At 42.3% G+C, this 27,928-nt stretch overlaps 1 protein-coding gene across 1 annotated transcript in view; it reads left to right on the plus strand.

Moving 5' to 3' along the window:
• Window positions 1-27,928, plus strand: part of LOC126428049 (TBC1 domain family member 5) — a 164,373-nt gene that overhangs the window by 22,090 nt on the left and 114,355 nt on the right. Inside the window, exon 5 of the mRNA XM_050089926.1 lies at window positions 21,342-21,430. Coding sequence (XP_049945883.1) covers window positions 21,342-21,430 — 89 coding nt within the window. The remainder of the gene's footprint in view (window positions 1-21,341; window positions 21,431-27,928) is intronic.

The following is a 27,928-nucleotide window of genomic DNA, read 5'->3' on the forward strand; positions in this document are numbered from 1 at the left end:
AGAAACAATTGTACGAAATAATGAATTGTAGAAGTCCTGTTATTTCACAAACTTCTACTTGAATGATTTTCTTATATTTGAGAAAGTTTTAAATGATTTCTAAAGTTTCTGTTACTGGAATTCTTGTATACATGTTAGATATATCAGATGATAGGAGTGCTCCATTTTCTGGTATTTTTATATTTTTAATTTTATTGACAATACCATAACAACTTTTTGTAGTGTATTCTTTCTCACATATATGTTCGAGTTTTTGACTGGCTGCATGTGCTGGGCTGTTTACTATGTTAACAACAGGACAAATTGGGATTTGTTCTTTATTTATCTTTGGCTGGGCACAGGATGATGGTAACGTTAGATTCATTATTATGGGATCTTTTATATCTTTTTCTGTTAATATGACGTTACATCTTTTCAGTGATTTCTTTAGCTGTGCATTAAATTTGTTGGTTGGATCCCAGCCGATAATTTTGATATTATTTTGGTCGAAAAATTGTAATACTTTCGTGTTGTAGTCTTCTTCCGACATAATCATCAATGTACAGGGTGTTACAAAAAGGTACGGCCAAACTTTTAGGAAACATTCCTCACACACAAATAAAGAAAAGATGTTATGTGGACATGTGTTCGGAAACGCTTAATTTCCATGTTAGAGCTCATTTTAGTTTCGTCATTCCAACGTGATCAAATTGTAAATTATCACAATCAACATGTGTGGGCTGACGAGAATCTGCACGCAATTGTGCAATCACGTCATCAACACAGATTTTCTGTGAACGTTTGGGCAGGCATTGTTGTGATGTCTTGATTGGTCCCCATGTTCTTCCACCTACACTCAATGGAGCACGTTATCATGATTTCATACGGGATACTCTACCTGTGCTGCTAGAACATGTGCCTTTACAAGTACAACATAACATGTGGTTCATGCACGATGGAGCTCCTGCACATTTCAGTCGAAGTGTTCGTACACTTCTCAACAACAGATTCGGTGACCGATGGATTGGTAGAGGCGGACCAATTCCGTGGCCTCCACGCTCTCTTGACTTCAACCCTCTTGACTTTCATTTATGGGGGCATTTGAAAGCTCTTGTCTACGCAACCCCAGTACCAAATGTAGAGACTCTTCATGCTCGTATTGTGGATGGCTGTGATACAATATGCCATTCTCCAGGGCTGCATCAGCGCATCAGGGATTCCATGCGACGGAGGGTGGATGCATGTATCCTTGCTAACGGAGGACATTTTGAACATTTCCTGTAACAAAGTGTTTGAAGTCACGTTGGTACGTTCTGTTGCTGTGTGTTTCCATTCCATGATTGTGATTTGAAGAGAAGTAATAAAATGAGCTCTAACATGGAAAGTAAGCGTTTCCGGACACATGTCCACATAACATATTTTCTTCCTTTGTGTGTGAGGAATGTTTCCTGGAAGTTTGGCCGTACCTTTTTGTAACACCCTCTATATCCCCTTACACTAGTTGCATTATGTTCTTGAAGCTTATTATTTATCTGACATATAATATTACTGTCCTTTGCTCTTATATTGATCCTACTTTCTCGTTTCACTTATATTTGTATTATTTTTGCAATCATAAGCAAAACCACTTTATTTGTAAAATTACGAAAATATTTTCATTAACACTTTAGAAGAAAAATTTTTTAACAAGTGCAATGAAAGAGCCAAAAAAATCCTTTATTACTATACATATGCTGATGACATTTTAATCCTGTTTGATGGCACAATAGATGTGAGTAATGTCGTGCATTCACAAGTCAATAGTGTGCATCCAAAAATTAATTTCACTATGGGAACAGAAAAAAAGATGAACATAAACTTTTTGGATTTAAAAATTTCGAAAAAAAAATCTGAACACACATTCAGTATTTTTCATAAACCGGTGATAATACATAATTATCCACAACCAGTCATGACACCTGAGAGCACACGAGCTCGAATATTTTCATTCTAGATTACATTGACTATACAACTTACCACTGGAAAAAGGAGGGGGAAAAAAAGAGGAAGAACTAGACCTTACCCAAAATGTAGCTGTAAGCAATGATTATCCTAAAAAAATTTAGTGGACACATTATTCAAAAAGAAAACTACTCAAGTAAATGGCAGTCCCTTAGATGAAATAACTTTAACTAGAGACACAAATGAACCACAGAAAAATAAAGTTCTTGTGTGGCCATATCTAGGTATTATTTCCAACAAAATTACTCGATGTTTCAAGAATACAAAATTACACACCAGCTACAGAAGCACTAACAATCTACAACGTTTATTGAGACACATGCCACAAAAACGAGAACTGTTTTCGCTATTAGGAATCTACAAAATTACCTGTGAAGAATGCCCAAAATTTTATTTTGGACAAACAGAAAGGAAAGGACCACATGACAATAAATGACTATAACCCATCCACATTTGCTGCACACTTAAGACACCAACCACAAAATACTTAATATAGATGGATCGCTTTAAATATTACGTAAGTTACAGAAAGGAAAAATCATGGCTGTGATGGTAGAAATTGTCAAACAGAATTTTAAAAGACCTGCGAAATGTGAAAGTCCTTGACAACATTGTACCAGTTCCATGACAAAGCATTACAGAGCCATAGAATGTAAAATTATCGCTATGACTGTAATGCGAAACATCACGCAAACGAAGAGCAGTTTTTACTCGACTCTCATAGTTTTCAGTATTGTTTCTTTAGAGTACTGTCGTAGATTTTATATATAAAATCTGTGTACCAGCTTCCCCCCCCCCCCCTCCCCCCCCTATGAACCACGGACCTTGCCGTTGGTGGGGAGGCTTGCGTGCCTCAGCGATACAGATAGCCATACCGTAGGTACAACCACAACGGAGGGTTATCTGTTGAGAGGCCAGACAAACATGTGGTTCCTGAAGAGGGGCAGCAGCCTTTTCAGTAGTTGCAGGGGCAACAGTCTGGATGATTGACTGATCTGGCCTTGTAACAATAACCAAAACGGCCTTGCTGTGCTGGTACTGCGAACAGCTGAAAGCAAGGGGAAACTACGACCTTAATTTTTCCCGAGGGCATGCAGCTTTACTGTATGATTAGATGATGATGGCGTCCTCTTGGGTAAAATATTCCGGAGGTAAAATAGTCCCCCATTCGGATCTTCGGGCGGGGGCTACTCAAGAGGATGTCGTTATCAGGAGAAAGAAAACTGGCGTTCTACGGATCGGAGCATGGAATGCCCGATCCCTTAATCGGGCAGGTAGGTTAGTACATTTAAAAAGGGAAATGGATAGGTTAAAGTTGGATATAATGGGAATTAGTGAAGTTCGGTGGCAGGAGGAACAAGACTTCTGGTCAGGTGAATACAGGGTTATGAACACAAAATCAAATAGGGGTAATGCAGGAGTAGGTTTAATAATGAATAGGAAAATAGGAATGTGGGTAAGCTACTACAAACAGCATAGTGAATGCATTATTGTGGCCAAGATAGATACGAAGCCCACACCTACTGCAGTAATACAAGTTTATATGCCAATTAGCTCTGCAGATGACGTAGAAATTGAAGAAATGTATCATGAAATAAAAGAAATTATTCAGATAGTGAAGGGAGGTGGAAAATTTAATAGTCATGGGTGACTGGAATTCGAGTGTAGGAAAAGGGAGAGAAGGAAACGTAGCAGGTGGATATGGATTGGGGCTAAGAAATGAAAGCGGAAGCCGCCTGGTAGAATTTTGCACAGAGCACATCTTAATCATAGCTAACACTTGGTTTAAGAATCATGAAAGAAGGTTGTATACATGGAAGAACCCTGGAGATACTAAAAGGTATCAGATAGATTATATAATGGTAAGACAGAGATTTAGGAACCAGGTTTTAAATTGTAAGACATTTCCAGGGGCAGATGTGGACTCTGACCACAATCTGTTGGTTATGACCTGTAGATTAAAACTGAAGAAACTGCAAAAAGGTGGGAATTTAAGGAGATGGGACCTGGATAAACTGAAAGAACCAGAGGTTGTACAGAGTTTCAGGGAGAGCATAAGGGAACAATTGACAGGAATGGGGGAAAGAAATACAGTAGAAGAAGAATGGGTAGCTTTGAGGGATGAAGTAGTGAAGGCAGCAGAGGATCAAGTAGGTAAAAAGACGAGGGCTAGTAGAAATTCTTGGGTAACAGAAGAAATATTGAATTTAATTGATGAAAGGAGAAAATATAAAAATGCAATAAATGAAGCAGGCAAAAAGGAATACAAAGGTCTCAAAAAATGATATCAACAGGAAGTGCAAAATGGCTAAGCAGGGATGGCTAGAGGACAAATGTAAGGATGTAGAGGCTTATCTCACTAGGGGTCAGATAGATACTGCCTACAGGAAAATTAAAGAGACCTTCGGAGATAGGAGAACCACTTGTATGAACATCAAGAGCTCAGATGGAAACCCAGTTCTAAGCAAAGAAGGGAAACCAGAAAGATGGAAGGAGTATATAGAGGGTCTATACAAGTGCAATGTACTTCAGGACAATATTATGGAAATGGAAGAGGATGTAGATGAAGATGAAATGGGAGATACGATACTGCGTGAAGAGTTTGACAGAGCACTGAAAGACCTGAGTCGAAACAAGGCCCCCGGAGTAGACAACATTCCATTGGAACTACTGACGGCCTTGGGAGAGCCAGTCCTGACGGAACTCTACCATCTGGTGGGCAAGATGTATGAAACATGCGAAATACCCCCAGACTTCAAGAAGAATATAATAATTCCAATCCCAAAGAAAGCAGGTGTTGACAGATGTGAAAATTACCGAACTATCAGTTTAATAAGCCACAGCTGCAAAATACTAACACGAATTCTTTACAGACGAATGGAAAAACTAGTAGAAGCCGATCTTGGCGAAGATCAGTTTGGATTCTGTAGAAATACTGGAACACGTGAGGCAATACTGACCGTATGACTTATCTTAGAAGAAAGATTAAGGAAAGGCAAACCTATGTTTCTAGCATTTATAGACTTAGAGAAAGCTTTTGACAATGTTGACTGGAATACTCTCTTTGAAATTCTAAAGGTGGCAGGGGTAAAATACAGGGAGCAAAAGGCTATTTACGGTTTGTACAGAAACCTTATGGCAGTTATAAGAGTCTAGGGACATGAAAGGGAAGCAGTGGTTGGGAAGGGAGTAAGACAGGGTTGTAGCCTCTCCCCGATGTTATTCAATCTGTATATTGAGCAAGCAGTAAAGGAAACAAAAGAAAAATTCGGAGTAGGTATTAAAATCTATGGAGAAGAATTAAAAACTTTGAGGTTCGCCGACGACATTGTAATTCTGTCAGAGACAGCAAAGGACTTGGAAGAGCAGTTGAATGGAATGGACAGTGTCTTGAGAGGAGTATATAAGATGAACATAAACAAAAGCAAAACGAGGATAATGGAATGTAGTCGAATTAAGTCAGGTGATGCTGAGGGAATTAGATTAGGAAATGAGACACTTAAAGTAGTAAAGGAGTTTTGCTATTTTGGGAGCAAAATAACTGATGATGGTCGAAGTAGAGAGGATATAAAATGTAGACTGGCAATGGCAAGGAAAGCGTTTCTGAAGAAGAGAAATTTGTTAGCATCGAGTATAGATTTAAGTGTCAGGAAGTCTTTTCTGAAAGTATTTGTATGGAGTGTAGCCATGTATGGAAGTGAAACATGGACGATAAATAGTTGTTCCTAAATCAAAATCATAAGTGTCATTAATGTATCCAAGGTATAATGCTTCTGTTTTAGATACTTGAAAATGGAGTAAGGCCGAAATTATACAACAGTACATGAAATAAAGAGAATGGCAGCTGAAGGCATACGAAATCATTCAGGAAATAATTGGTAATTGTTGTAGCTACTGGTCATAACAATCTATTTCTCTCTGTACAATACCTTGGTTTTAAGCTACCTAGTAAGGAACCACATGACAGTGGCAGTTCAGAAAGTATTGGAATATGGGCATGGTTGTAAAAATATTTCCTGCTAAAAGTAAGTGTAGTTTTTGTTCAATGAGCAGTGTTCTGCAAATTGTAGAATTATTGTAGTTCGTTCATTCATTGTATTCTGCGTATTCCATCAAAAAGAAGCATCTTAAGGAATCTGTAATGAGTCAAGGTATACATTAGCAAAGTGAATCAGTTACAAGAACAATCAATGACTGTTATATTCTGAAACCGTCGTGAAAGTTCAGCTGATCTCGATACAGCAGTCCTTGTTTGAACTTGATATATCGCATCATTAGTCCCCTTGTTACTGCTCCTGACAGGTTGTTGCTTTCTTTATAAAGTGAGAAAATGGCAAACCAAATGTGTTTCGATTAACCATAACGTTGCTGACATGAGCTTTTACCTTCAGCAGGCTGAAGTCCCCACTTTTTCCAGAATTTCTTTCTAAAAATTCCTTTTTACGGGGAAGAACTATTCAGCTGTTCTGGAAGATTGTCTGGTCTTGTTTTCCACATTTCAGACTGAATTGAATTCACAACTCAAGTCACAATTCATTAATTACACAAGCATGACTATACTCTTCCAAGACTATGGACAGAATCCCCCTTTACTTCATCCTACACTCCTACTACTTGAAATGATTTGGTTTCATCATACGACAGTCTTTCTCTGCCGCATGAGCCCCAGGAGCACTTAACAAAAAATCCACACACAATGAACCCAGATTCGATTCAGAACTCCGAATAATGAAAATAACTTAACTTAATCGCTGTACAAATAACTGCAGTTTTCAATTATATTGGCTATTACAAAGGCAGGTGCATTACAAACACCCGAATTATTAATTTAACAATGAAAACAATCAATTATTGATAAAATTAATTAATTGGGTGCATAAAAAATCTACTCGCCAAGTGGCGGGAGAACACACACATAAAAGACTGTTGTGATGGGCAACCTTTTGGAGCCAGTGGCTCCTTCTTCAGGCAGAAGGGTTCAAGGGGAAGGAAGAAGGGTGAAGGAATCTGACAAGAAAATTGCGGAGATTGGGTGGATGATGGGAAGCTATTCTAGGTATGGTTGGCAAAATTTCAGACAGAATGGTTCTCATTTCAGGGCATGATTTTAGGAAGTCGTGGTCCTGTTGAAGTAGCTGATTAATGTATTCCAGACCAGGATAAAACTGAGTAACTGAGTCACCAATGGTGTGCTCAAAGTTGTTTTGTGGAGGGATCGGCAGTACTAGGATTGCATGGTCGGGGAAATCTGTTTTTTTTTTTTTTTAACTAGGCTGGTGGGGTAATTGTGCGCACGCAATGAAGGCTGAGGTGACAATGGTGGTGTATTGCTGTAAAGAGTCTGCATCCAAACAAATATGTTTGCCTCGGATGCCGAGGCTGTATGAGAGGGAACGTTTCACATGGAAAGGATGGCAACTGTCAAAATATAAATACTATTGTATGTTGGTAGATTTAATGTGGACGGAAGTGTGTAGCTGGCCTTCGGTGACGATGAGATCAACATCAAGGAAAGTGGCGTGGGATTCAGAATAGGACCATGTGAAATTTAATTGGTAGAAGGTATTCAGAGATTGCAGGAATTTTTGCAGGTTTGTCTCACCATGAGTCAATATGGTAAAGATATCAATGTATCTAAACCAAACCAGGGCCTGAAGGCTTATGGACCCAGGAAAGCCCCCTCCAAGCGACCCATGAAAAGGTTGGCATAAGAAGGAGTCATCCTGGTTCCCATGGCCGTACCCCTGATCTGTTTGTATATCTGCCCCTCAAAGGTGAATTAGTTGTTGGTAAGTATAAAGTTGGTTAAGGTGAGTAGAAAGGATGTCACAGGTTTGGAATCAGGTGGGCACTGACTGAGGAAATATTCAGCAGCAGGTAGACCATGTACTCGGGGATGTTGGTATAAAGGGAGGTGGCATCAATGGTGACAATCAAGGTGTGTGGTGGGAGTGGGATGTGCACGGAGATCCGTCTTGCCTTATGCACCCTCCTACCACTGTAGCCCTGTAACTGGCAAAACATATACTATCAAAGGGAGAGCCAACTGGAAAATGATCTGTCATATACCGGCTGTTATGTAAACACTGTTCAGCCTTCTACATCGGCATGACTACCACCAAATTATCAGTTAGGATGAATCGGTATAGCAGAGGGGTGTACGGTGTCAGCTCGCAATATCCTGTTGCAGAGCATGTTCTACAACATGACATTCGTGACCTCGGCACTTCTTTCACCACATGCGCCATCTGGATTCTTCTCCCAGACACCAGTTTCTCAGAACTTCACATGTGGGAACTTGCATTCTAACATGTCCTTGGTTCTCGCCACCCACCTGTCCTTAATTTACGCTAATTTCTTCTGTCTCAGCTTTTCTTCATTGTAAATGCTCTTTGCTTCATTCTGGTTTAGTTTTCTAAATGTTTCATTTCTTTCCCATTTATTTTCACCGTCCCCCTCCCACCTTTGTTACATACAGCGCAGTTAGCTTTTCACTTTTATTAATTCGTGCACAATGTTTTAGCACTAATCTCTGTCTTACATATTATTTTGCCTTTGACCTTTAAGCTCTTAGGTTTTCAAATCTCATCCAATGCAGTCCCCAGTCAGTCTGTCTGTCTTTCCATCTCATCCCGTACGGTAGTCTCCCCTATCCCGCAGTTCTGGGTTACTTTCCCAAAATCTACCCCTTTTCCTAGACCTCTCGAGTCCTTTTCCTTCACCCTTCTTCCTTGCCCTTGAACCCTTCTGCCTGAAGGAGGAGCCACCGGCTCCGAAAGCTTGCCAGTCACAACAGTCTTTTATGTGTGTGTTCCTCCGCTGCTTGGTGGGCAAATTATTAATTTGCATCTTTGTACTCTCTCATGTGAATTATTGAAATCACATTGCTTATATCAGTAGGACCTTCCTTGTGTCGTGTGATGTTGAAGAAAGGGCAGTCCAAATTCACAGTTGCATCATTTGTTGTCCTCAGTCATTTTAGCCATGTTAAGTCTTCTGCAGTTGGAAGTTTTGTTAACTTACCATGAAATCAGTAGAGATAATCACTTGTCATATAGTGGAAGTATTATGAAGCCATTCCGCCCATGATGACTTCTCCTTTCAAAGAAATCTACACACCCAAACTGGGAGTGCGCGCGTCCTTACGGGTGCGCATTTGCGCGTGCGCGCCGCCGCCCCCCTGCCCCCCCCCCCCCCTCCACACACACACACACACACACACACACACACACACACACACACACACACACACACACACTCACACACATGCTCACCACAATTCACTGATAATTCCACTTTGGTAATTGCCACTGCTGTGTTACACTAATTAAAATGGAGCAGTAGTCCCTGAGTTCCTTTTGTAAAGGAACAATTGAAAAAGTTCAGCCTTTCTGTATTTGCATGGTTACCCTCAATTTCAGTTCCTTTTCATCCATGAGTGTCTGTACATTAACTTGGCTGCCTCTGACAGTATTTTGATAAGCCTGGAATTTTTTGGGGTTTTATGAGAGGTCTTCTTAGATGACAAACTCTTTTTAAAAAGTTACCCCATGCATCTGGATGCTGTGTTCTGCACTCTTGTAAACCTTTAAAATGCCATAGTGACAGCATACTACAACCCAAAGTGAAAGTCAGAAACAGTCATAAGAAGGTAGTCCACTATGACATCAGTATGCTCAAAGACACCACAAAGAAAGAAAAGTTTCTACTCCAGCTCAGCAACTGCTATGAAATTCTGCAAGAAAATGATTTGGAAAAGAATGCAGTAGCAGTAGTAGTAGTATGGAAAGAAGTTGAGGTTACTGTAAAGGAGGTGGAAAATGCAATCATCAAGAAGCAGATTAGGGGCAAGATAGTTTGGTTTGTTTGTTTGTTTTTTGTTTCGGGGAGACTACCAAACTGCGAGGTCATCGGTCCCACCAAATTAGGGAAGGATGGGAAGGAAGTTGGCCATGTCCTTTCAAAGGAAGCATCACGGCATTTGCCTGAAGCGATTTACGGAAATCACAGGAAACCTAAATCAGGGTGACCGGATGCGGGTTTTAATTGCCGTCCTTCCAAATAAGAGCCCACCTCGCTCGGTCGAGATAATTTGGTTTTGGGGTTGAATACATTAAGGCATTAGCTAAGAGAAGCGAAGCCAAGGAGAGCTAGCTATGAGGCACAGCTTTTGCACAAGGTATAGCACAGTTCAAAGAAGCACAGAAAACTATTAGAGAGACCCTGATGAGGAGAGCAAAGAGAATGTACGGCAAACGAATGACAGAAGAGGCTCAACAAGATTTCTTGGAAAAGAGGCTCAAATGATGTATGGTAAAGTTAACTCCTTTGAGAATGGATACCAGAGGCACCAAAAGTTTGTTGAGGACAATAACGGAGCCAAATTCACCAATGAGTTCAACATTGCTAGGGCAAGGAAGCAGTACTTCAGGGAGCTCCTCAACTATGATGCACACGATTGTTTGAAGTCCATCGTCCTGACGCTTTGGATATGGGATTATTCAACACCTACGCTGGAGGAAATAAAGAATCCATTAATGAGGCTGAAGAACAACAGAAGTCCAGGAGATGATGCAGTCCTGACAGAAGTCATTCGGGCTGGAGGGGAGAGATTTCACAACAGAATTCATCAGCTAATAAAGAGGATCTGGATTGTGGAGAAGATCTGTAAAGACTGGAAGACAGTGATCATCTGTCCTATACCCCAGAATGGTGACAAAATGGACTGTGCAAACTACAGAGGAATTGCCCTCTGCAATGTCTGCTATGTAATAAAACGAACCTAGGCAGGGGGTTTCATGCCATAAAGTGTAAGACAGTACAGTGACCCAGTGTTTCGCCACAGCACTCGTCAGGCGTCACTGCCAGTCGTCAATCAGTCGGCGCCTGGACGAGTGCCATAACCAGGAATGCTTTGGCATGCAATCAAAGCCCCTACATCACAGGCAGGCCATTATGGCACGAATAAATACCGGATGTTTGTCTGTTGAAGAAATGAGTCTAGGTTGCCATCTCTCTGTGGTTATCCTGAAAGGACCACCTGTCTAGGGGGTTTAGCCGACACCAAATGAGTGAGTTGAGGTCAGTCTCAGCCCTTTCTAGCCATCGATCTGCTGGGGCCCCTGCCAGTGCCCGTCACTTCCCTCTTGACAAAGCATCGCCAAGGTATGCTGGCAGTGCAAAGGTACCACACCAATCAGCTGAACTGGACAGAACAGCTGCCGACACCTTCACGGTGATGCCCGCTGACGGGGTCTGTGCGATTGGTAACCAACTGTGCCCACAGAACGTGGACACTGTGGATTGGCACCATAAATGTACCGTCGGTTGAGGGCACGTACCTGCAGCTGTTCAAGCTAGTTGGAAAAGTACCAAGTTTATGTGCATACTGCCTGTCTTACTGTAGTCACCTTACCACTCCGACGTACTTGTTTAGCCCTCGCTAACCTGTCGAACTGACAGCCCCAGGTGAGAAAGTCGGATAACATTCTGATAACCAGAAGAATGGCTTTTCCACTGCACCATAGTAGTTATACTGTACACCGAGCCACTGTGGCCTTAAGGTCTTGGTCAACTATGACCTTGGATATGATGCAGCCATTTGCAGAAGTGAATGATGAAAATCAAGATGAAAAGAAATTGCTGTTCGACTATGTACAACATCTGTGTAATATGACAGCTCACTGAGAAAATGTGGGAATATGGTGAAGACCTTCACGTACTCTTCATAAATTTTAAGATGCATATGACTGCATTCACTGGGAGAACCTGATGACTTGTAATATCCTAGGAACTTGTCATCCTAGTTAGTTTGTCTTGTTGATTCAAAAGGCAAAATAAATCTTGGGAGCCAAGTCATGCAGAGCTTTAACATAATCACAAGGATGAGACCTGTAGATGGTGTTGTGCTTGACCTCTCTCGAAAACATAATGAGAGAAGTTTACCATAAGAATTTTCAGGGGATTGAGTTCCACTGTGAGAAAATCACACCGCTCGCATTTGCCAAAGATGTGGAAGAAATGATGCATATGACTGACGGTGTTGAAGTGGCAGCAAGCAAAATTTACCTCCTTGTGATGAGCAGGATTTGTGCCTGTTTATGCTCTTCACGGGTATGCTGCCGGATATGATCATCTTCACTTCACAATATTTCGGCAATCCACCTGGCCGTCATGTTCGTGTGCAAGTGCTGAGTACACAGTCTGGCCAGAACAGTTCTGGCGTGATATTGTGTACGCAGTGATCGCACCTGAAGATGGCAGCCAGATGTATCACCGAAATATCGTGTAGTGAAGACGATCATATCTGGTAGCATACCCGTGAAGAGCATAAATGTATAAGACACTGGGAAAATCTACAGACTCACAGGATTTGTGCCTGTTTGAGAAACCTACTCCATCCCCTGATACTTGCAAGTGGATCCTACGAAACTGTTCACAATTTTAAATATCTGGGGGAAGAGGTGGGGGCGGGGGGTTGATCTTTACAGAGGGCACATCATGTGAGGTAGAGACCAAACTGAGGATCCAGGTTGCAAACTGATTGTACTTCAATCTGTCAGCATTTTAAAATACACATTCTCTCAAGGAATTTCAAACTCTAGCTTTAAAAAACACTGATCCAACCCATAGAACTGTACGGTTGCGATTCTTGGAGTGTCTGAAAAAAAGACGTAAATAATCTTCTCATTTTCGAGTGGAAATGCTTACGGAAGGCACGTGATCCAAAACAGGATGAGGCACAAGCCTCCATTTGTCACATATCAGAGAATAGCAAGTTATATATTTAGCTTTTTATGTGTACCTTTGTAGTTTGTCAAATTAATAGCAGTAGGACAGATAGGATGGGTGCATGCTGCATGCGGATGCAAGAGGAGTTGGACAGTTGGTGAACAGCTGAAGACTGTTGGTAGCAATCGGGCATCCGCACGCTGCTGCCTCACCAGTTTATAGGCAGAAGGCAAAATCAGATTGTGTACAAAGTGAAAACACTTATACTGTCAAAATTGTAATGGTAAATTGCAGAAGGATTTGTGACAGTTTTCTGGATTTTACTGCTCTCCAGGAAAGTTGCTGCACTACAAAATTTAATTAGGTGTGGAATGTATGCAGAAAAGCCAGATGAGACGTTGTAGAAGTGGAAGTATTGATTGCAGTTGTCAATCATATTGTCTATTGAGGTCAAAATTGAGTCTGGATGTGAGTAACTGACATAGGTGAACTCAAGTTAATCATTGAATATTTTTGCTGGCCACCAAATTTTGCCAGAACAATTGCCAAATCATTTAAAGAAATCTACTCTCAGTAGCATGGAAATACCTCAGTCGTGCATTATTAGTTGGAGATGAAACAATGGAAAATCCAGGATGGAATTTAACAATATTGTGAAAAGGATAGTTGCCACTTACCATATAGCAGAGAGCTGAATCACAGATAGGCTCAACAGAAAGACACAATAAGCTTTCAGCCAACAAGGCCTTTCCCAAAAATACACACACACACACACACACACACACACACACACGATTCAGAGTCTGACTTCACACTGTAGTCAATGGGTGTGAGAGTGGCATTTGTGTGTGTGTGTGTGTGTGTGTGTGTGTGTGTGTGTGTGTGTGTGTGTGTGTTTGACAAAGGCCTTGTTGGCCAGAAGCTTGTGTGACAATCTTTTTGTTGTATTTAGCCACAACTCAGCATCTCTGTTATATGGTGAGTAGCAGCTATCCTTTTCATAATATTGTTAGTTGAATATAACTTTGACCTACCAATTATAGAATGGGACATCTGAGGATTTATTGCAGGTGGTGCAGACACAGTCTTGTGAATTTTCTGAAACTGTCTTGAGTAGCTATTCAACAATGCACATGCAGTGGGAATATTTTACACCACATAGTTACAAACAGGCCTGAATTTGACAGTGTCAGAATAAACAGCGGGTAGTGATCATGGTGTCGTCAGAGTGGTGATGGTTACTAAGTATAATAAATTCATCGAGAATTCTAGTAGAGTATTTATGCTGGCAAGAGGACATAAGTGGTTGTAGACAATGAATGGACACCATTTAGTTCTGATATGATGGACATAGAGAAATTATGGTCAAAAATTAAACTGATTGTAAATCACACTCGAGAGGAATATGTGCTGAGTAAGTGCATTAAGGGTGGAAAAGACCCACAGTGGTATAATAACAAAATTTAGAAAATGCTGAGGAAGTAGAAATTGTTACACTCTTGGATCAGTAAAGAATGTAGAAATATCAAAGGGTAAATTCACGTGTCTCTAGAAAGATTGATGCATGAAGCATATAGCTGCTCCACCATGGCACATTAATGAAAAGTCTTGCTGATAATCAAAGAAAATTCTGGTCCTAATAAAATTTGTCAAGTGTGTCAAAGGCTTCCTTACAGTCATTTGTTGACCAGTCTGGTGTGGCAATAGAAGACAGAATAGCAAAGCTGAACTTTTAAATTTGATGGTTGCACAGACTCCTATAAGGAGAACGTAGTAATAGTCATCCATTACGTAGAGGAGCAACTGAAAGTTGAAAATGAGTAGGTCACCAGATATGGATGGAGTCCCAATATGTTTTATGAAGAGTATGGTGTGAATCCCTTATTTAGCTTGCATTTATCATGAATCTTTCCCCCGCAAAGTCCCAAGTCAGTCGAAGAAAATACAAGTGCCTCCTGTATGTAATAAGGATAAAACAATGGACACACAACATCACAGACTGATATCATTATCACAGTTTGCCACAGAATTGTTGAACATTCTTTCAGTTCAAATATACTAAATTTCCTTGAGACAGAAAAGCCTCCATCCACAAGTCAGCAAGATGCAGAAAGCATTGCTTGTGCAAAACTCAGCTTGCCACTTTCTCACATTATCTTGTGCACTGTGGATGAAGGGCACAAACATATTTCATATTGCTAAATTTCTGCAAAGTTTTGACACAGTGTCCCACTGCAGACTGTTAATGAAGTTCCTAGCGTACAGGTTATGTTCCCAGATACGTGAGTGGTTTGAAGATGTCGTAAACAATATGATCCAGCACGTTGTCTTCGACAGCAAGTGTTCGTCTGAAATGAGGGTATTGCAAGCAGTGCCACGGAGAACTGTGATGAATGGCTCTTGTTCTTTATGTAAATAAATGATCCGATGGAATGGGTGAACAGTAATGTGCATCTGTTTGCTGATGATGTTTCATTGTTGAGTGTCTGTAGAAGTATACATGCTGACATAGACAGAATTTCTATTTGGTGTGACGTCTGGCAGCTTGCTCTAAATGTAGAAAAATGTAAGTTAATGCATATGAGTAGGAAAAACAAACCTGTAATGTTAGTGTACACTATTAGTGACACTTGGCGCACACACGCATCAATTGAATATAGAGGCATAACATTGAAATCAGTATCAAATGGTATGAGCACATAAGGATAGATGTATGGAAGGATTGACATTGGTTTATTGGGAGAATTTTAGAAAAGTGTAGCTCATTAAAGACCATGTGTAGAACATACATTTGACACATTCTTGATCACTGCTAGAGTGTTTGGGAGCTGCGTAAAAGTGGATGAAAGGAAGACATCAAAGCAATTCAGAGACTTGCTGCTAGATTTGTGACTGGTAGGTTCGATTGACATGCGGCAGTCACAGAGATGCTCCGTTAACTCAAAATTAAATCCAGGAGTGATGAAGATGTTCTTTTCACAGAACGCTATTGACAATGAAATTTACACTTTGAAGTGGAGTGTGTGCTGATATGAAACTTCCTGGCAGATTAAAAGTGTGTGGCGGACCAAGATTCAATACCGTGCCAAATGGACAAATTTCACAACAGTTTGAACTAACTCCGTGAGGAAAAAAAAAAAAAATTTAAGGATATAAAGCTTGTGTTCACAGTGCCACTGCTACTGTTCAGTCAGTGAATGTATGGAAAAGTAAAGTACTGCTTTTCAATTTCATATTTATTTATGTTTCATTTAAATGTAGAAACAGTGTTAACAGTAGATTTATAATTATAATGGAGGTTTAATTTATGTGGCAATTTAAGAAATTGTGTGTGTGCAAAATTTATGTCTGATTTCTATGTACGTGACATGTTCAGCACCTGTAGCTCTGAGTGTTATAGATAAAATGCATTGATAAACAAACAAACATGCCCTTCAGCTTCTTTACTCATCTCACAGTAGTCTTGCCGTGGCCACAGGAGTGTGTGTTTCAGTGTCTGTGTCGTGTTTGTGAATGTGTTCTATAGCTCAAGCACAAACTAATGCTCGAAAGCTACTTTGAATGCTGTTTTCTGTTCATCTGTATCTACATGTACATGGATACTCTGCAAATCACACTTAAGTGTGTGGCAGAAGGTTCATTGAATCACCTTCACAAGAATTCTCTATTATTCCAATCTTGAACAGCGCATGGAAAAAACGGACACCTATATCTTTCCGTGTGAGCACTGATTTCCATTATTTTATTATGATGATCATTTTTCTGTATGTAGATTGGCATCAACAAAATATTTCCACATTCAGAGGCAAAAGTTTGTGATTGGAATTTTGCAGGAAGGTTCCTCTGCAGTGAAAACGCCTTTGTTTTTATGGTGTCCACCCCAAATCCCGTATCATGCCAGTGACACTCTCCCCCATATTTTGTGATAATGTGAACATTCTCAATGTACTCTAAATCTTATCTAGTAAGGATCCCAGACTGCGCAGCAGTGCTCCAAAGAGGACGCTCAAGCATAGTGTAGGCTGTCTCTTTAGTAGATCTGTCAAATTTTTTAAGTGTTGTGCCAATAAATCGCAGTCTTTTGTTTGCTTTCCCCACAACATTTTCCGTGCATTCTTTCCCATTCAAGTTGTTTGTAATTGTAATTCCTAGGTATTTAGTTGAATTTTATGGCCTTTGGATCGAACTGATTTATCGTGTAACTAAAGTTTAACGGATTCATTTTAGCACTCACATGGGTTACCTAGCACTTTCGTTATTTGGGGTCAATTGCCAATTTCTGCACCATACAGATATCTTATCTAAAACTTTTTGGAATTTATTTTGATCTTCTGATGACTTTGATAGACGATAAATCAAAGCCTCATCTGCAAACCACCTAAGACAGCTACTAAGATTGCTGTTCCTTATGTATATAAACTATTTCGGAATCAAAGGGCCTATAACACTACCTTGGAGAACGCCAGAAATAACTTTTGTTTTACTTGACTTTCTGTCAGTTACTACGAAGTCTGACCTCTCTGATAGGAAATCATGAATCCAGTCACATAACTGAGTCAATATTACATAAGCACACAATTTCACTATGAGCCGCTTGTGTGGTACAGTGTCAAATCGTTCCGGAAATCCAGGAATACGGAATCGATCTGAAATCCCTTGTCAATAGCACTCAACACTTCATGTGAATAAAGAGCTAGTTGTGTTTCACAGGAATGATGTTTTCTAAATCTATGTTGACAGTGTGTCAATAGACCATTCTCTTTGAGGTAATTCATAATGTTCGAACACAACATATGTTCCAAAATCCTGTTGCATATCGACATTAATGATATGGGTCGGTAATTTAGTGGATTAATTACTCCTACCACCTTTTTTGAATATTGTTGTGACCTGTGCAACTATCCAGTCTTTGGGTGCGGATCTTTTGTCGATCGAGCGGTTGTGTGCGACTATTAAATATGGAGCTATTGCATCAGCATACTCTGAAAGGAACATAATTAATACACAGTCCGGACCGGAAGACTTGCATCTAGTAAGTGGTTTAAGTTGCTTCACCACTCAAAGGATATCTACTTCTAAATTATTCATGTTGGCAGCTGTTCTTGATTTGAATTCTGGTATATTTACTTTGTCTTCTTTGGTGAAGGAATTTTGGAATGCAATGCTTAGTAACTCTGCTTTGGCAGCACTATCATCAATGGTATTTCCATTGCTATTGCACAGAGAAGACGTTGATTGTGTCTTGCCACTAGCATACTTTACATATGACCAGAATCCCTTTGAATCTTCTACCAGTTTTGAGGCAAAGTTTTGTTGTTGAAACTGTTATAAGCATCTTACATCGAACTCTGCACTAAATTTTGAGCTTCCGTAAAAGATCACCAATCTTGGTGATCCTGCATTCGTTTCAATGTGGCATGCTTTTTGCGTTGTTCTGCAGCAGTGTTCTGACCCGTTTTGTGTACCAAGAGGAATCAGCTTTGCCATTTGTTAATTTATTTGGCATAAATCTCTCAATTGCTGTCGATACTCCTACTTTGAATTCAAGCCACATCTGGGCTACAATTACATTGCTAATTTGGAAGGAGTGGTGATTGTGTCTCAGGAAGGCACCAGGTGAATTTTTTTCATCTTTTTTGAATAGGTCTATTTTTCATTTAATTTTTGGACTTACAATATTCAGCCTCACTACAACAAACCTGTATTCGCTAATCCCTGTACCCGTTTTGACGTTCGTTATTAGCTCAGGACTATTTGTTGTTCAGAGGTCAAGTGTGTTTTCACAACTGTTTAGTATTTGCGTGTCCTCATGAATAAACTGCTCGAATTTTCAGTGAATGCATTTAGCACAATTTCATGTGATGATTTATATGTACCTCCGGATGTATTTTCGCCAACATATTGAGGATAAATGAAAGTCTTCACCAACTATAATTGTATGAGTCACGTACATGTTTGAAATTAAACTCGGGTTTTCTTTGAATCTTTCAGCAATTGTCATGTGTTACTGTGCTCCACACATTGATCCGCTGTAGGTTAGTGGTTGCCTTTCCCTTATTTTAAGTATGACTGCTCAGGGTAATTTGACTTAATATCATAGCAGTGAGGAAGATAGTTTATGGTACACACTTGGTAGACGACATGGCATTAGCACTGTGTTTCTGTGTGTGCAGTAAAGATAGCTCATTATGTGAGTGGAGGTGTGACAACAAATATGTAATGCTAGGTCCTCACAGGTGTTCAGCAGGTATAGTCGTTGATAAAGCCTGGATTTTTGTTCATGAGACTTTTTGCCACCGTCACGTGACTGACGCTGAGTGATGTGTGGGTCTGTTGGTATCTCCCTTTATAAGTATACAACCCTCTCCCACCTCCACATCCCAGCAGTGGCTGCCACGGTGCGTAATGTCTTACGGTGTAGAATTCTATCAAAGTTATTTCCACAATATTATGTGCTTGTTAAAAGCTAGTTTCTCCCAGTGGAAACATTAGAACTATACTCAATTCCTCATCATTTTGTCAGAGTTGACTGTGTACTTGCCCTACAGTTCTCCCCCACACAGTGTGAACATCAGCTTTTTCTCAGTGTCATGTTTCCATTGTTGTTTTCAGTGTCATTCCTTTCCTTTCAGCATCTCTGGTGTCTTACAACCATCCACAATATTCTGTCTTCTGACATCCTCACTATTTTCCATGATTAATGAAAGTCCCTGTGTTCATTTTACTCACAGTACTTAGGTACCAGAACAAGCCCATTAAGTATTTTTTAGTATTCTCCACTTTAAAAATTTCAAGTGCTCATACAGGTCAATAGATTTTTCTTATATCTTTTGATCTTCAGTAGTTAACTGCTAAAGAAGAAAATGTATGAGACTCTAACTCCTCAAACAGCTTCTCCTTTATTGCCGTGAGTCCTAGTGGGCCCCACTTCGAAGCTCCAGACCCCATAAAAATCTGGGGAACTGCCAGCAATCAAACTTGGAACCTTTCCATCGGAAGCTCACAACACTAGTCACTAAACAACAGAGGTGGTCCAAATGTGTTATAACAATGAATCAATGCATCTCAGTATGACTGTAACCACAAAACAAAAACTAACAAACTACAGTTCCTAAACTACTGATTATTATATTTGACAACAAATCTTATGCCTTTTCTCAGCAATCATCTCTTGGATGTTGTAACTCTTATTTTTTCTGTGCTTGCTTAGAAAAGCTAGAGAGAGATTGCACTCTTTGTGAGACAAAGTTTCATAGTTTTGTTATGAGCCAAACATGTTTCAGTACTATGTGCTATCTTCAGAGAGATTTTTTTTTTTTTTTTTATTTAAGAGGGCATGTTGAAAAGTAATGTCTCCAAATTTTGTGTGTGACAACTGTTAAAGCTTTTTAAACAAAACAAACATTGTTAAGATTCTACATCTTTATTCTTCATGTTTACATATTTTATTTACGAGGGCATGTTGGAAAAAGTAATGTCTCCAAATTTTTTGTGTGACAACTGTTAAAGCTTTTTAAACAAAACAAACATTGTTAAGATTCTACATCTTTATTCTTCATGTCTACATATTTGCAGCTCTCTGCCGCTAGAAGGCTCTGAATTGTAGCATGTGACATGATGGGATGTAATGTAACTGTGTTGGTGTGTGAGAAACACTCTGCTGTAACAGAGTTCAGAATTTATGTAGTTCTTTCACACATGGAGCAGCATCTTGTTCAACAAGACAGTCCCAGACCACACATGAGTTCTGCGATATCTGCAACAAAACGATGCGTCGGGTTCACTGTCATCGATTATATTCTCTACAGTCGCGACTTGACCTCATCTTATTTTCATCTGTTTCCAAAACTTAAAGAGTACATTTGAGGACTTCACTTTGATAGTGATGAAGCAGTGCACGCAGAGGTGAGGCTTTGGCTCTGTCAACAAGGTCACACCCCCTACAAGTGAGGGTACAAACAGACTGGTCTCTCATGGGTATGTTGAGAAATAAATGTGTAGACATGAAGAATAATGATATAGGATGTTAATAACACTAGTTTTATTTGGAAATCTTTGAGTTTTGATGAAAAAGATTCAGAGGCATTACTTTTCAGTACATCCTTGTATTTTCTTTCTCACGTAACACTGTTACTTGGGTATGCTGGTAGTTCTATATCTATCATTATAGCTACCATATATTTTGCAGCTTCTCATAGTTCATGTATATGTCGTGGTCTTGCTTATCTTGTTTTTACTTGCTACAGCACTTATTCATTGTGCTGTTGTCATTTCTTGCTGTTATACACACGCATTTGCTATAATTTATAAGCAAAACCAAGATTTCTGCCACCATTTCACATTTTGTTACACAACTAATAGTGCAATGTGAAAAAGAAAATAAATAGAGAACTCCCCATTGTAGGTAGCACATAAACAGCTGAAAAATGTTTGGGTAATAATACTGTAAAATGGTGTCTTACCTAACCGCAAATTTCTCCCCATCTTATGTCAGTGTTTGCCTCATTTTTTTTTTTCTTCTCTCTCTCTCTCTCTCTCTCAATAAAAAAAACATTAGCTGTTATGTTGCTATTAATGAATATCTTACTAACCTCTGTGGAATATAACTGTAATACCTTCTGTGTGCACAGGGTATGCATGAGATCCTTGCCCCCCTTCTGTTTGTGCTGCACTGTGACCACCAAGCACTGCTGCACACGAAGGAGCAGGTACAAGTCAGGTAAGCTGCCCTAAAACATAATCTACTCACCCGTACTAACAGCCAAACTAATGCCATTTGGAAGGATTCGAATTTTAAATAGCTAGGGCTGTCGTATTCCTGCCTACCATCTGTGGTTCACATATATCCTATTTGATGGCCGAATGGGTGTAGTGTAGATCTCACATTCGAGTTTTCTAAGCGTTTACATAGTGTGTATCTGGGGTGGGACATAGGTACCAGCCTGGTAATTACCCAGTTGAATGTGGTAAACTTAATCATTAACCTGCGAGGCTGATTCAATCCCCCCCCCCCCTGCGGGTCCCGGGGTTAGATAAGGCCTGAGGTATTCCTGCCTGTCATAAGAAGTGACTAAAAGGAGTCTCTCACATTTCGGCCTTTATGTGATGGGGCATTTTTCAAAATTTTTGCGAAGAGCGAGCCAGTTGGGGAAGGACGCCTCACATGGTGCATCGTGTCCATTGTGCACTGAGATCTTTAGCCCACTTTCTTGTTGTCGCATTGCTGTCCTACCTATTCTCCATCTCTTGGGTGAGGACACCTTCCTGGGTTCATTTTCCACCGTGCACTATGCGGTGTCGCTTTTTGTGCCGACGATTACAGTGGACTTATCTGCACCTCATATCCAGCACAGTAGCCAGTCCATTGTGGTGGAGCTGCCATGTACCCTGTTGGTTGTAGCCCCCTGACAACAAAGGGATTGCTCTGCTGATGCCTGCACTGTTAACTCCCCACATATACCAAGGAGTAGTTGTCCATCACCCTGGACCATCGGGACTCCCGGCAATGGCCATCCTGCCAGGTGGCCTTTGCTGTGGCTGAGTGGCACCCATGGGGAGAGTCCCTGGTCGGAGTGGGTGGCGTCAGAAAACCGATGACACCATGACGCGTAGTATGTCATCTCTTGCTGGCGGTTCGCAGCCAGCAGTCTCTAAGTGGGCAAAGTCTAACTACAATGCTAATAAATATGACCCCAAGTTGTTCCCCTCCCTGGCCACACCGTGGGAGGAATGCCAGGCTATGGATGGCACTGAACCTTATTCGGCCCAGTACTGCATATGTCTGAGAGTTGATGCGGAATCTTTCATGTCCATGAAGCCTCAGTTTTCTGTGGAACATTTGGAGGGCTTGTCCAAAATGCACTCTGGGTTAGTTTTGATTAAAACAGCATCCTCTGCCCAGTCACGAGCATTACTCACTTGCGGCTAGTTGGAGGATGTTTCTGTTACCATCACGCCTCATAAGAGCTTAAATATGGTCCGGGGTATTATATTCCACAGGGACCTTCTTTTGCAGTCTGACGACGAGCTGCGTGCCAATTTAGAGCGCGAGGTGTTTGTTTTGTGCAGCGCATCCATCGGGGTCTGAGGGATGGCCAGGTTGCCACCGGTGACTTCATCTTGGCCTTTGAGGGTGACACATTGCCCAAGAAGGTCAAGGTGATGGTCTGCCGCTGTGACATCAAGCCATATATCCCTCCCCCGATGTGGTGCTGTAAGTGCTGGAAGTTCGGCCATATGTCTTCCTGCTGTACTTCCAGTCCCACCTGTCGTGATTGTGGACGTCCATCGCATCCCAATGCTCCGTGTGCCCCGCCTACCATCTGTGTCAACTGTTGGGACCATCATTCACCTTGCTCGCCAGACTGCAGGATTTTACAGAAAGAGAGGTTAAACCTTGAATTATAAGACCCTGGACCAACTGACCTAAACTGAGGCTAAGAGGAAATTTGAGCGCCTACATCCTGTGGCTATGACCTCTTCTTACACTGCTGCTACGAGAACAGTTGTCATCCCATCAGTTTCTTGCACTCCTGTCACCTCTCAGAAGAGGGAGGCTACACCTGCCCCCTTGATGGTGGGGTGGAAATTCCCTCCCTGTTGCTCCCGCACCACCTACTTCGGGAGCAATCCCCCCCTCCCGCCCCCCTCCCCCCCCCCCCCCCCCCCCAACCATCGGGGACTTCAGTCGCCACATCTGAGCCAGAGAAGTGTAAGGCTTCTCTTGCTAGGAAGGCATCCCTTGGGTCACTCCCATCCGAGGTTTCTGCTAGTGGGAAAGATGACACCTGCCAGTGGTTGAAGAGCCCTAAAGCAGCTGGTTGTGGGGCTTCATGCTCATCCTCAGTCCTCCCAGCCAGGGAAACCCGAGGAACAACGCAACAAATCGAAAAAGAAGACGCTCACGAACAAGGAACTTGCAGTGGCACCCACACCACCTGCAAGCTCTGCGTCTGAGGATAGGATGGAGATTCTGGTGTCCACTGAGGACCTGGATCTCACTGGACCCTCAGACACAATGGATATAGGCTGCTCAGGCAAAAAGTCGGCGGTAGCAGGTGACCTTGAGGCGTAAATTGCCTCATTGAATGTTCCGTGCCTTCCCAGTCTCACGATGATGTCATCCTCCAGTGGAATTGCGGTGGTTTTTTCTGCTGCCTGGCTAAGCTGCAGCAACTCTTAAGCTTTACAACTGCTTTCTGGATTGCCCTCCAATAAACCTGGTGCCCGAGAATGCGGACCCCTGCCCTCCGCGGCTATAAGGAACCGTAGTGACTATAATTGAGTGTCAGGTGGAGTTTGTGTTTATGTCCTGTCTGTAGTGAACATGTGCCCCTTCAAACCCCTCTTGAAGCTGTGGCTGTCAGAATAAGGACAACACAGGAAGTAACTGTCTGCAATGTATATCTTCCTCCAGATGGTGCAGTACCCCTGAATGTATTAGCTGCACTGATTGATCAACTCCCTAAACCTTTCCTACTTTTGGGAGATTTTTAATGCCCATAACCCATCGTGGGGTGACACCGTGCTTACTGGCTGAGGCAGAGATGTTGAAACTTTACTGTCTGTTCGACCTCTGCCTCTTAAATACTGGGGCAACCACACATTTCAGTGTGGCCCGGGGTAGTAACTCGGCCATTGATTTATCAATTTGTAGCCCAGGATTTCTCCCATCTATCCACTGGAGAGCACATGATGATGACCTGTGTGGTAGTGATTACTTCCCCATCTTCCTGTCACTGTCCCGGTGTCAGGCCCGCGGACGTGTGCCCAGATGCACTTTAAACAAGGCAGACTGGGAAACTTTCACCTCTGCTGTCACCGTTGACTCTCCACCACACGGTAACAGCGATGTGATGGTTGGTCAGGTTTCTGCGGCAGGAAATGCGATCCCTCACTCTTTAGGGTGCCCTCGGCAAAAGACAGTCCCTTGGTGGTTGCCAGAAATCACTGAGACAATTACAGAGCGTTGGCGAGCTGTACAGCAACATAAGTGGCACCCTTACCTAGAACAGAGTATCTGATGGCCTTTAAGTGGCTTTGTGCTCGCATTTTCCAGCTTATAAAACGACGGAAACAGGAGTGTTGGGAGAGGTACGTGTTGACTGTTGGGTGCCATACGTCACCTTCCCAAGTCTGGACGAAGATCCTATGTCTTTCTGGGTATCAGACCCCAACATGTGTCCCTGGCGTTACCATCAATGGCGTGCTATGTACCGACGCTGAGCCTCTGCGTCAGAGGACTACCCCCCAGCCTTTCACACCCTTATACAGCAAATGGAAAGGAAAGTCCTCTCGTTCATCAGTGCCACATTGAACCCTATAACACCACATTTACAGAGTGGGAGCTCCTCAGCGCACTTGCACATTTCCCCGACACAGCTCCTGGGCCACATCGGATCCACAGTGAGATGATTAAACATCTCTCGTCTGAATACAGGTGTTGTCTCCTTATCGCCTTCAACCGGATCTGGTGCGATGGCACGTTTCCATCCCAAAGGCGGGAGAGCACCATCGTTCCGGTGCTCAAACCCGATAAAAACCGACTTGATGTGGATAGCTATTGGCCCATCAGCCTCACCAATGTTCTTTGTAAGCTCCACCAGTATTGGTGTTGCTGAGAAGCATCTACAGGGAGCCATCCACAAGGCACAGTCATGGACTCTCACCCACGGCTTCAGTTTTTGGCCACTAACTCGTGTGTCATGCCCTTCTGTCAGTGTCGTACCGTTCATCCCGAACCAGAACTATACCTTCCACTAACTGAAGTGGAGAAATATCAATTCTTAGGACTGGTCTCTGCACCTGATTGACTTGGCTACCTCACCTTTGTCAGCTTAAGCGGAAGTGCCGGCAGCACCTCAGTGCCCCCCGCTGCCTGAGGAACACCAACTGCAGTGCAGATCGCTTTACTTTGTTGCAGCTCTACAGAGCCCTTGTCCAATCCTGCCTTGATTATGTGATTGGTTTATGCCTCAGCGGCACCCTCAGCATTGTGTGTACTCGACCCAGTGCACCACTGTGGCTTTCGCCTGGCGACGGGAGCTTTTAGGACGAGTTTGGTGACCAGCGTCCTGGTGGAGGCCCCCTCCATTGCAAATCTGATGTGCACAACTGCTCACTAATTATGTTGCACACATTCGTAGTTTCTTGAGCATCCGAATTACCGTTTCCTTTTTCCACCCGCGGCAATTCATCTCCTGCATCGGCGGCCCAGATCAGGGCTAACGATTGCAGTTCGCATGCAATCCCTTCTGTCTGAACTGGAGTCCTTCCCTTTACCACATCCCATCCAGGTCCGTCCGCATACACCTTCACGGTGTACACCTAGGCCGCAGATTCACCTGGACCTTTGGAATGTCCTTGAGGATTCAGTTACTCCTGCTGCCCTCCCCTGTCACTTCCTCTCGATTCTTGGCGTGTTCCAGGGCTCTGAAGTGGTTTACACAGATGCCTCGATGGCTGGTGGTCGTGTTGGCTTCACCTAAGTCCACAGAGGCCATTTTGAACAACATTCCTTGCCCGATGGCTGCAGTGTATTCACTGCAGAGCTGGTGGCTATCTCTCGTGCACTTCAGTATATCCGCTCCTGCCCTAGCGGGTCGTTTCTTCTGTGTACTGACTTCTTGAGCCGCCTACAAGCTACCGACCAGTGCTACTCTTGCCATCCTTGGTGGCATCCGTCCAGGAGTCCGTCTATGCCCTCGACCCGTCCCGTCGTTCAGTGGTGTTTAAGTGGACCCCAGGACACGTCGGCATCCCAGGCAACGAACTTGTTGACAGGCTGGCCAAATATGCTACGCAGAAACTGCTTGTGCAGATGGGCATCTCTGAACCTGACCTGCATTCTGACTATCAACGTAGGGTTTTCGACTTTGGGAGTTGGAATGGCATAACAGTACACACAGCAACTGCGTGTCATTAAGGAGACTACGAATGTGTGGAAGGCTTCCATGTGGGCCTCTCGCAGGGAATGAGTTGTCCTCTGCTGGCTCCACACTGGCCACACTTGGGCAACCCACGGTTACCTCTTGTGCGGTGAAGACCTGCCTAAGTGTCGGTGCGGTGCGCAGTTGACAGTGGCCCATATTCTGGTGCACTGTCCCACTTTGACTGCCCAGTGACAAAATCTTGGGTTACCGGACTCGTTGCTGCTAATTTTATCTGACCACGCCTCATTGGCTGATTTAGTTGTGAGTTTCATTCGTGAGGGTGGGTTTTATCATTTGATCCAAGTTTTAGCACATGTCCTTTGTCCCTCTGTGTCCTCCACCCTAGTGCTTCTAGGGTGGAGGTTTTAATGTGTTGCAGAGTGGCTGGCTTCTCCATTTCTATTCTCATGGTCAGCCGGTCATGGTAATCTGCTTTGTTGTTTTAATCTCTTCATCCCGTTTCTTGCGTTTCTATGGTTTTCTTGTCCCCTTTTGTAAATGGTTACATGTTTGTTGCCCTTCATCATTGTTGTGATTTTTCCTTTCATTCCGATTTGAGTTGTCAGTCGTGTTTATTTTATTCTCACACCAGTGGCATTGTTTTACTCAGAACAAGGGACTGATGACCTTGTAGCTTGGTCCATTTCACCCTCTTTTAATCCAATCAACCAAATTGTCTGGGGCCATCTTGCCTCCTTATGACCAGGAAGTGCACTGAAGCATTTCCTTCAAACAGAATTTTTTCAAGAAGTGCATCAAGCTGCTTTAGGAAATTAACATCCTGGCACGACCTTCAAGTCAAAATCGAAGAGGACCAGTCATTCAGGTCCCCTTTGTGTGTTCTGGAGGCCACAAGGCTTTCTTATGAGGGGAAATTCAGTGAGTACCTGTGTTAGGAAATGAGATGCCTTCCTTTTTTTTCCCCAAAATAACTAATTACTTATTGTTCAATGTGCAGGTTAACCAACCTTCTGCTGTTTGAACCAGTGTAGATGGAAAAATATTTACCATACAGGTACCCAACTTTATAGAAGCGATGTTCAGACTGTGCGCTTCAGGATTTGCACTCTAGTGTTAGTGTCATGACTTGCCGTTAGGTGCCAGTACTGGTACAGTGACATAGGTTTGAAACACAGGCATCAGTGGGAATTACAGTTGCAGACAGTCAACATGGGTCCGGGCAAGGCAAGCAAGGCTTTACTCGTAAATCTGTTTGATCAAAACAATAGCAATAGTGGTGCTGCTCTTCGTGAGTGTCGATGTATTAAAGATATGTGAAAAGGTCC

This window comes from Schistocerca serialis, chromosome 12 (assembly GCF_023864345.2).
Source record: "Schistocerca serialis cubense isolate TAMUIC-IGC-003099 chromosome 12, iqSchSeri2.2, whole genome shotgun sequence".
Lineage (NCBI taxonomy): Eukaryota > Metazoa > Arthropoda > Insecta > Orthoptera > Acrididae > Schistocerca > Schistocerca serialis.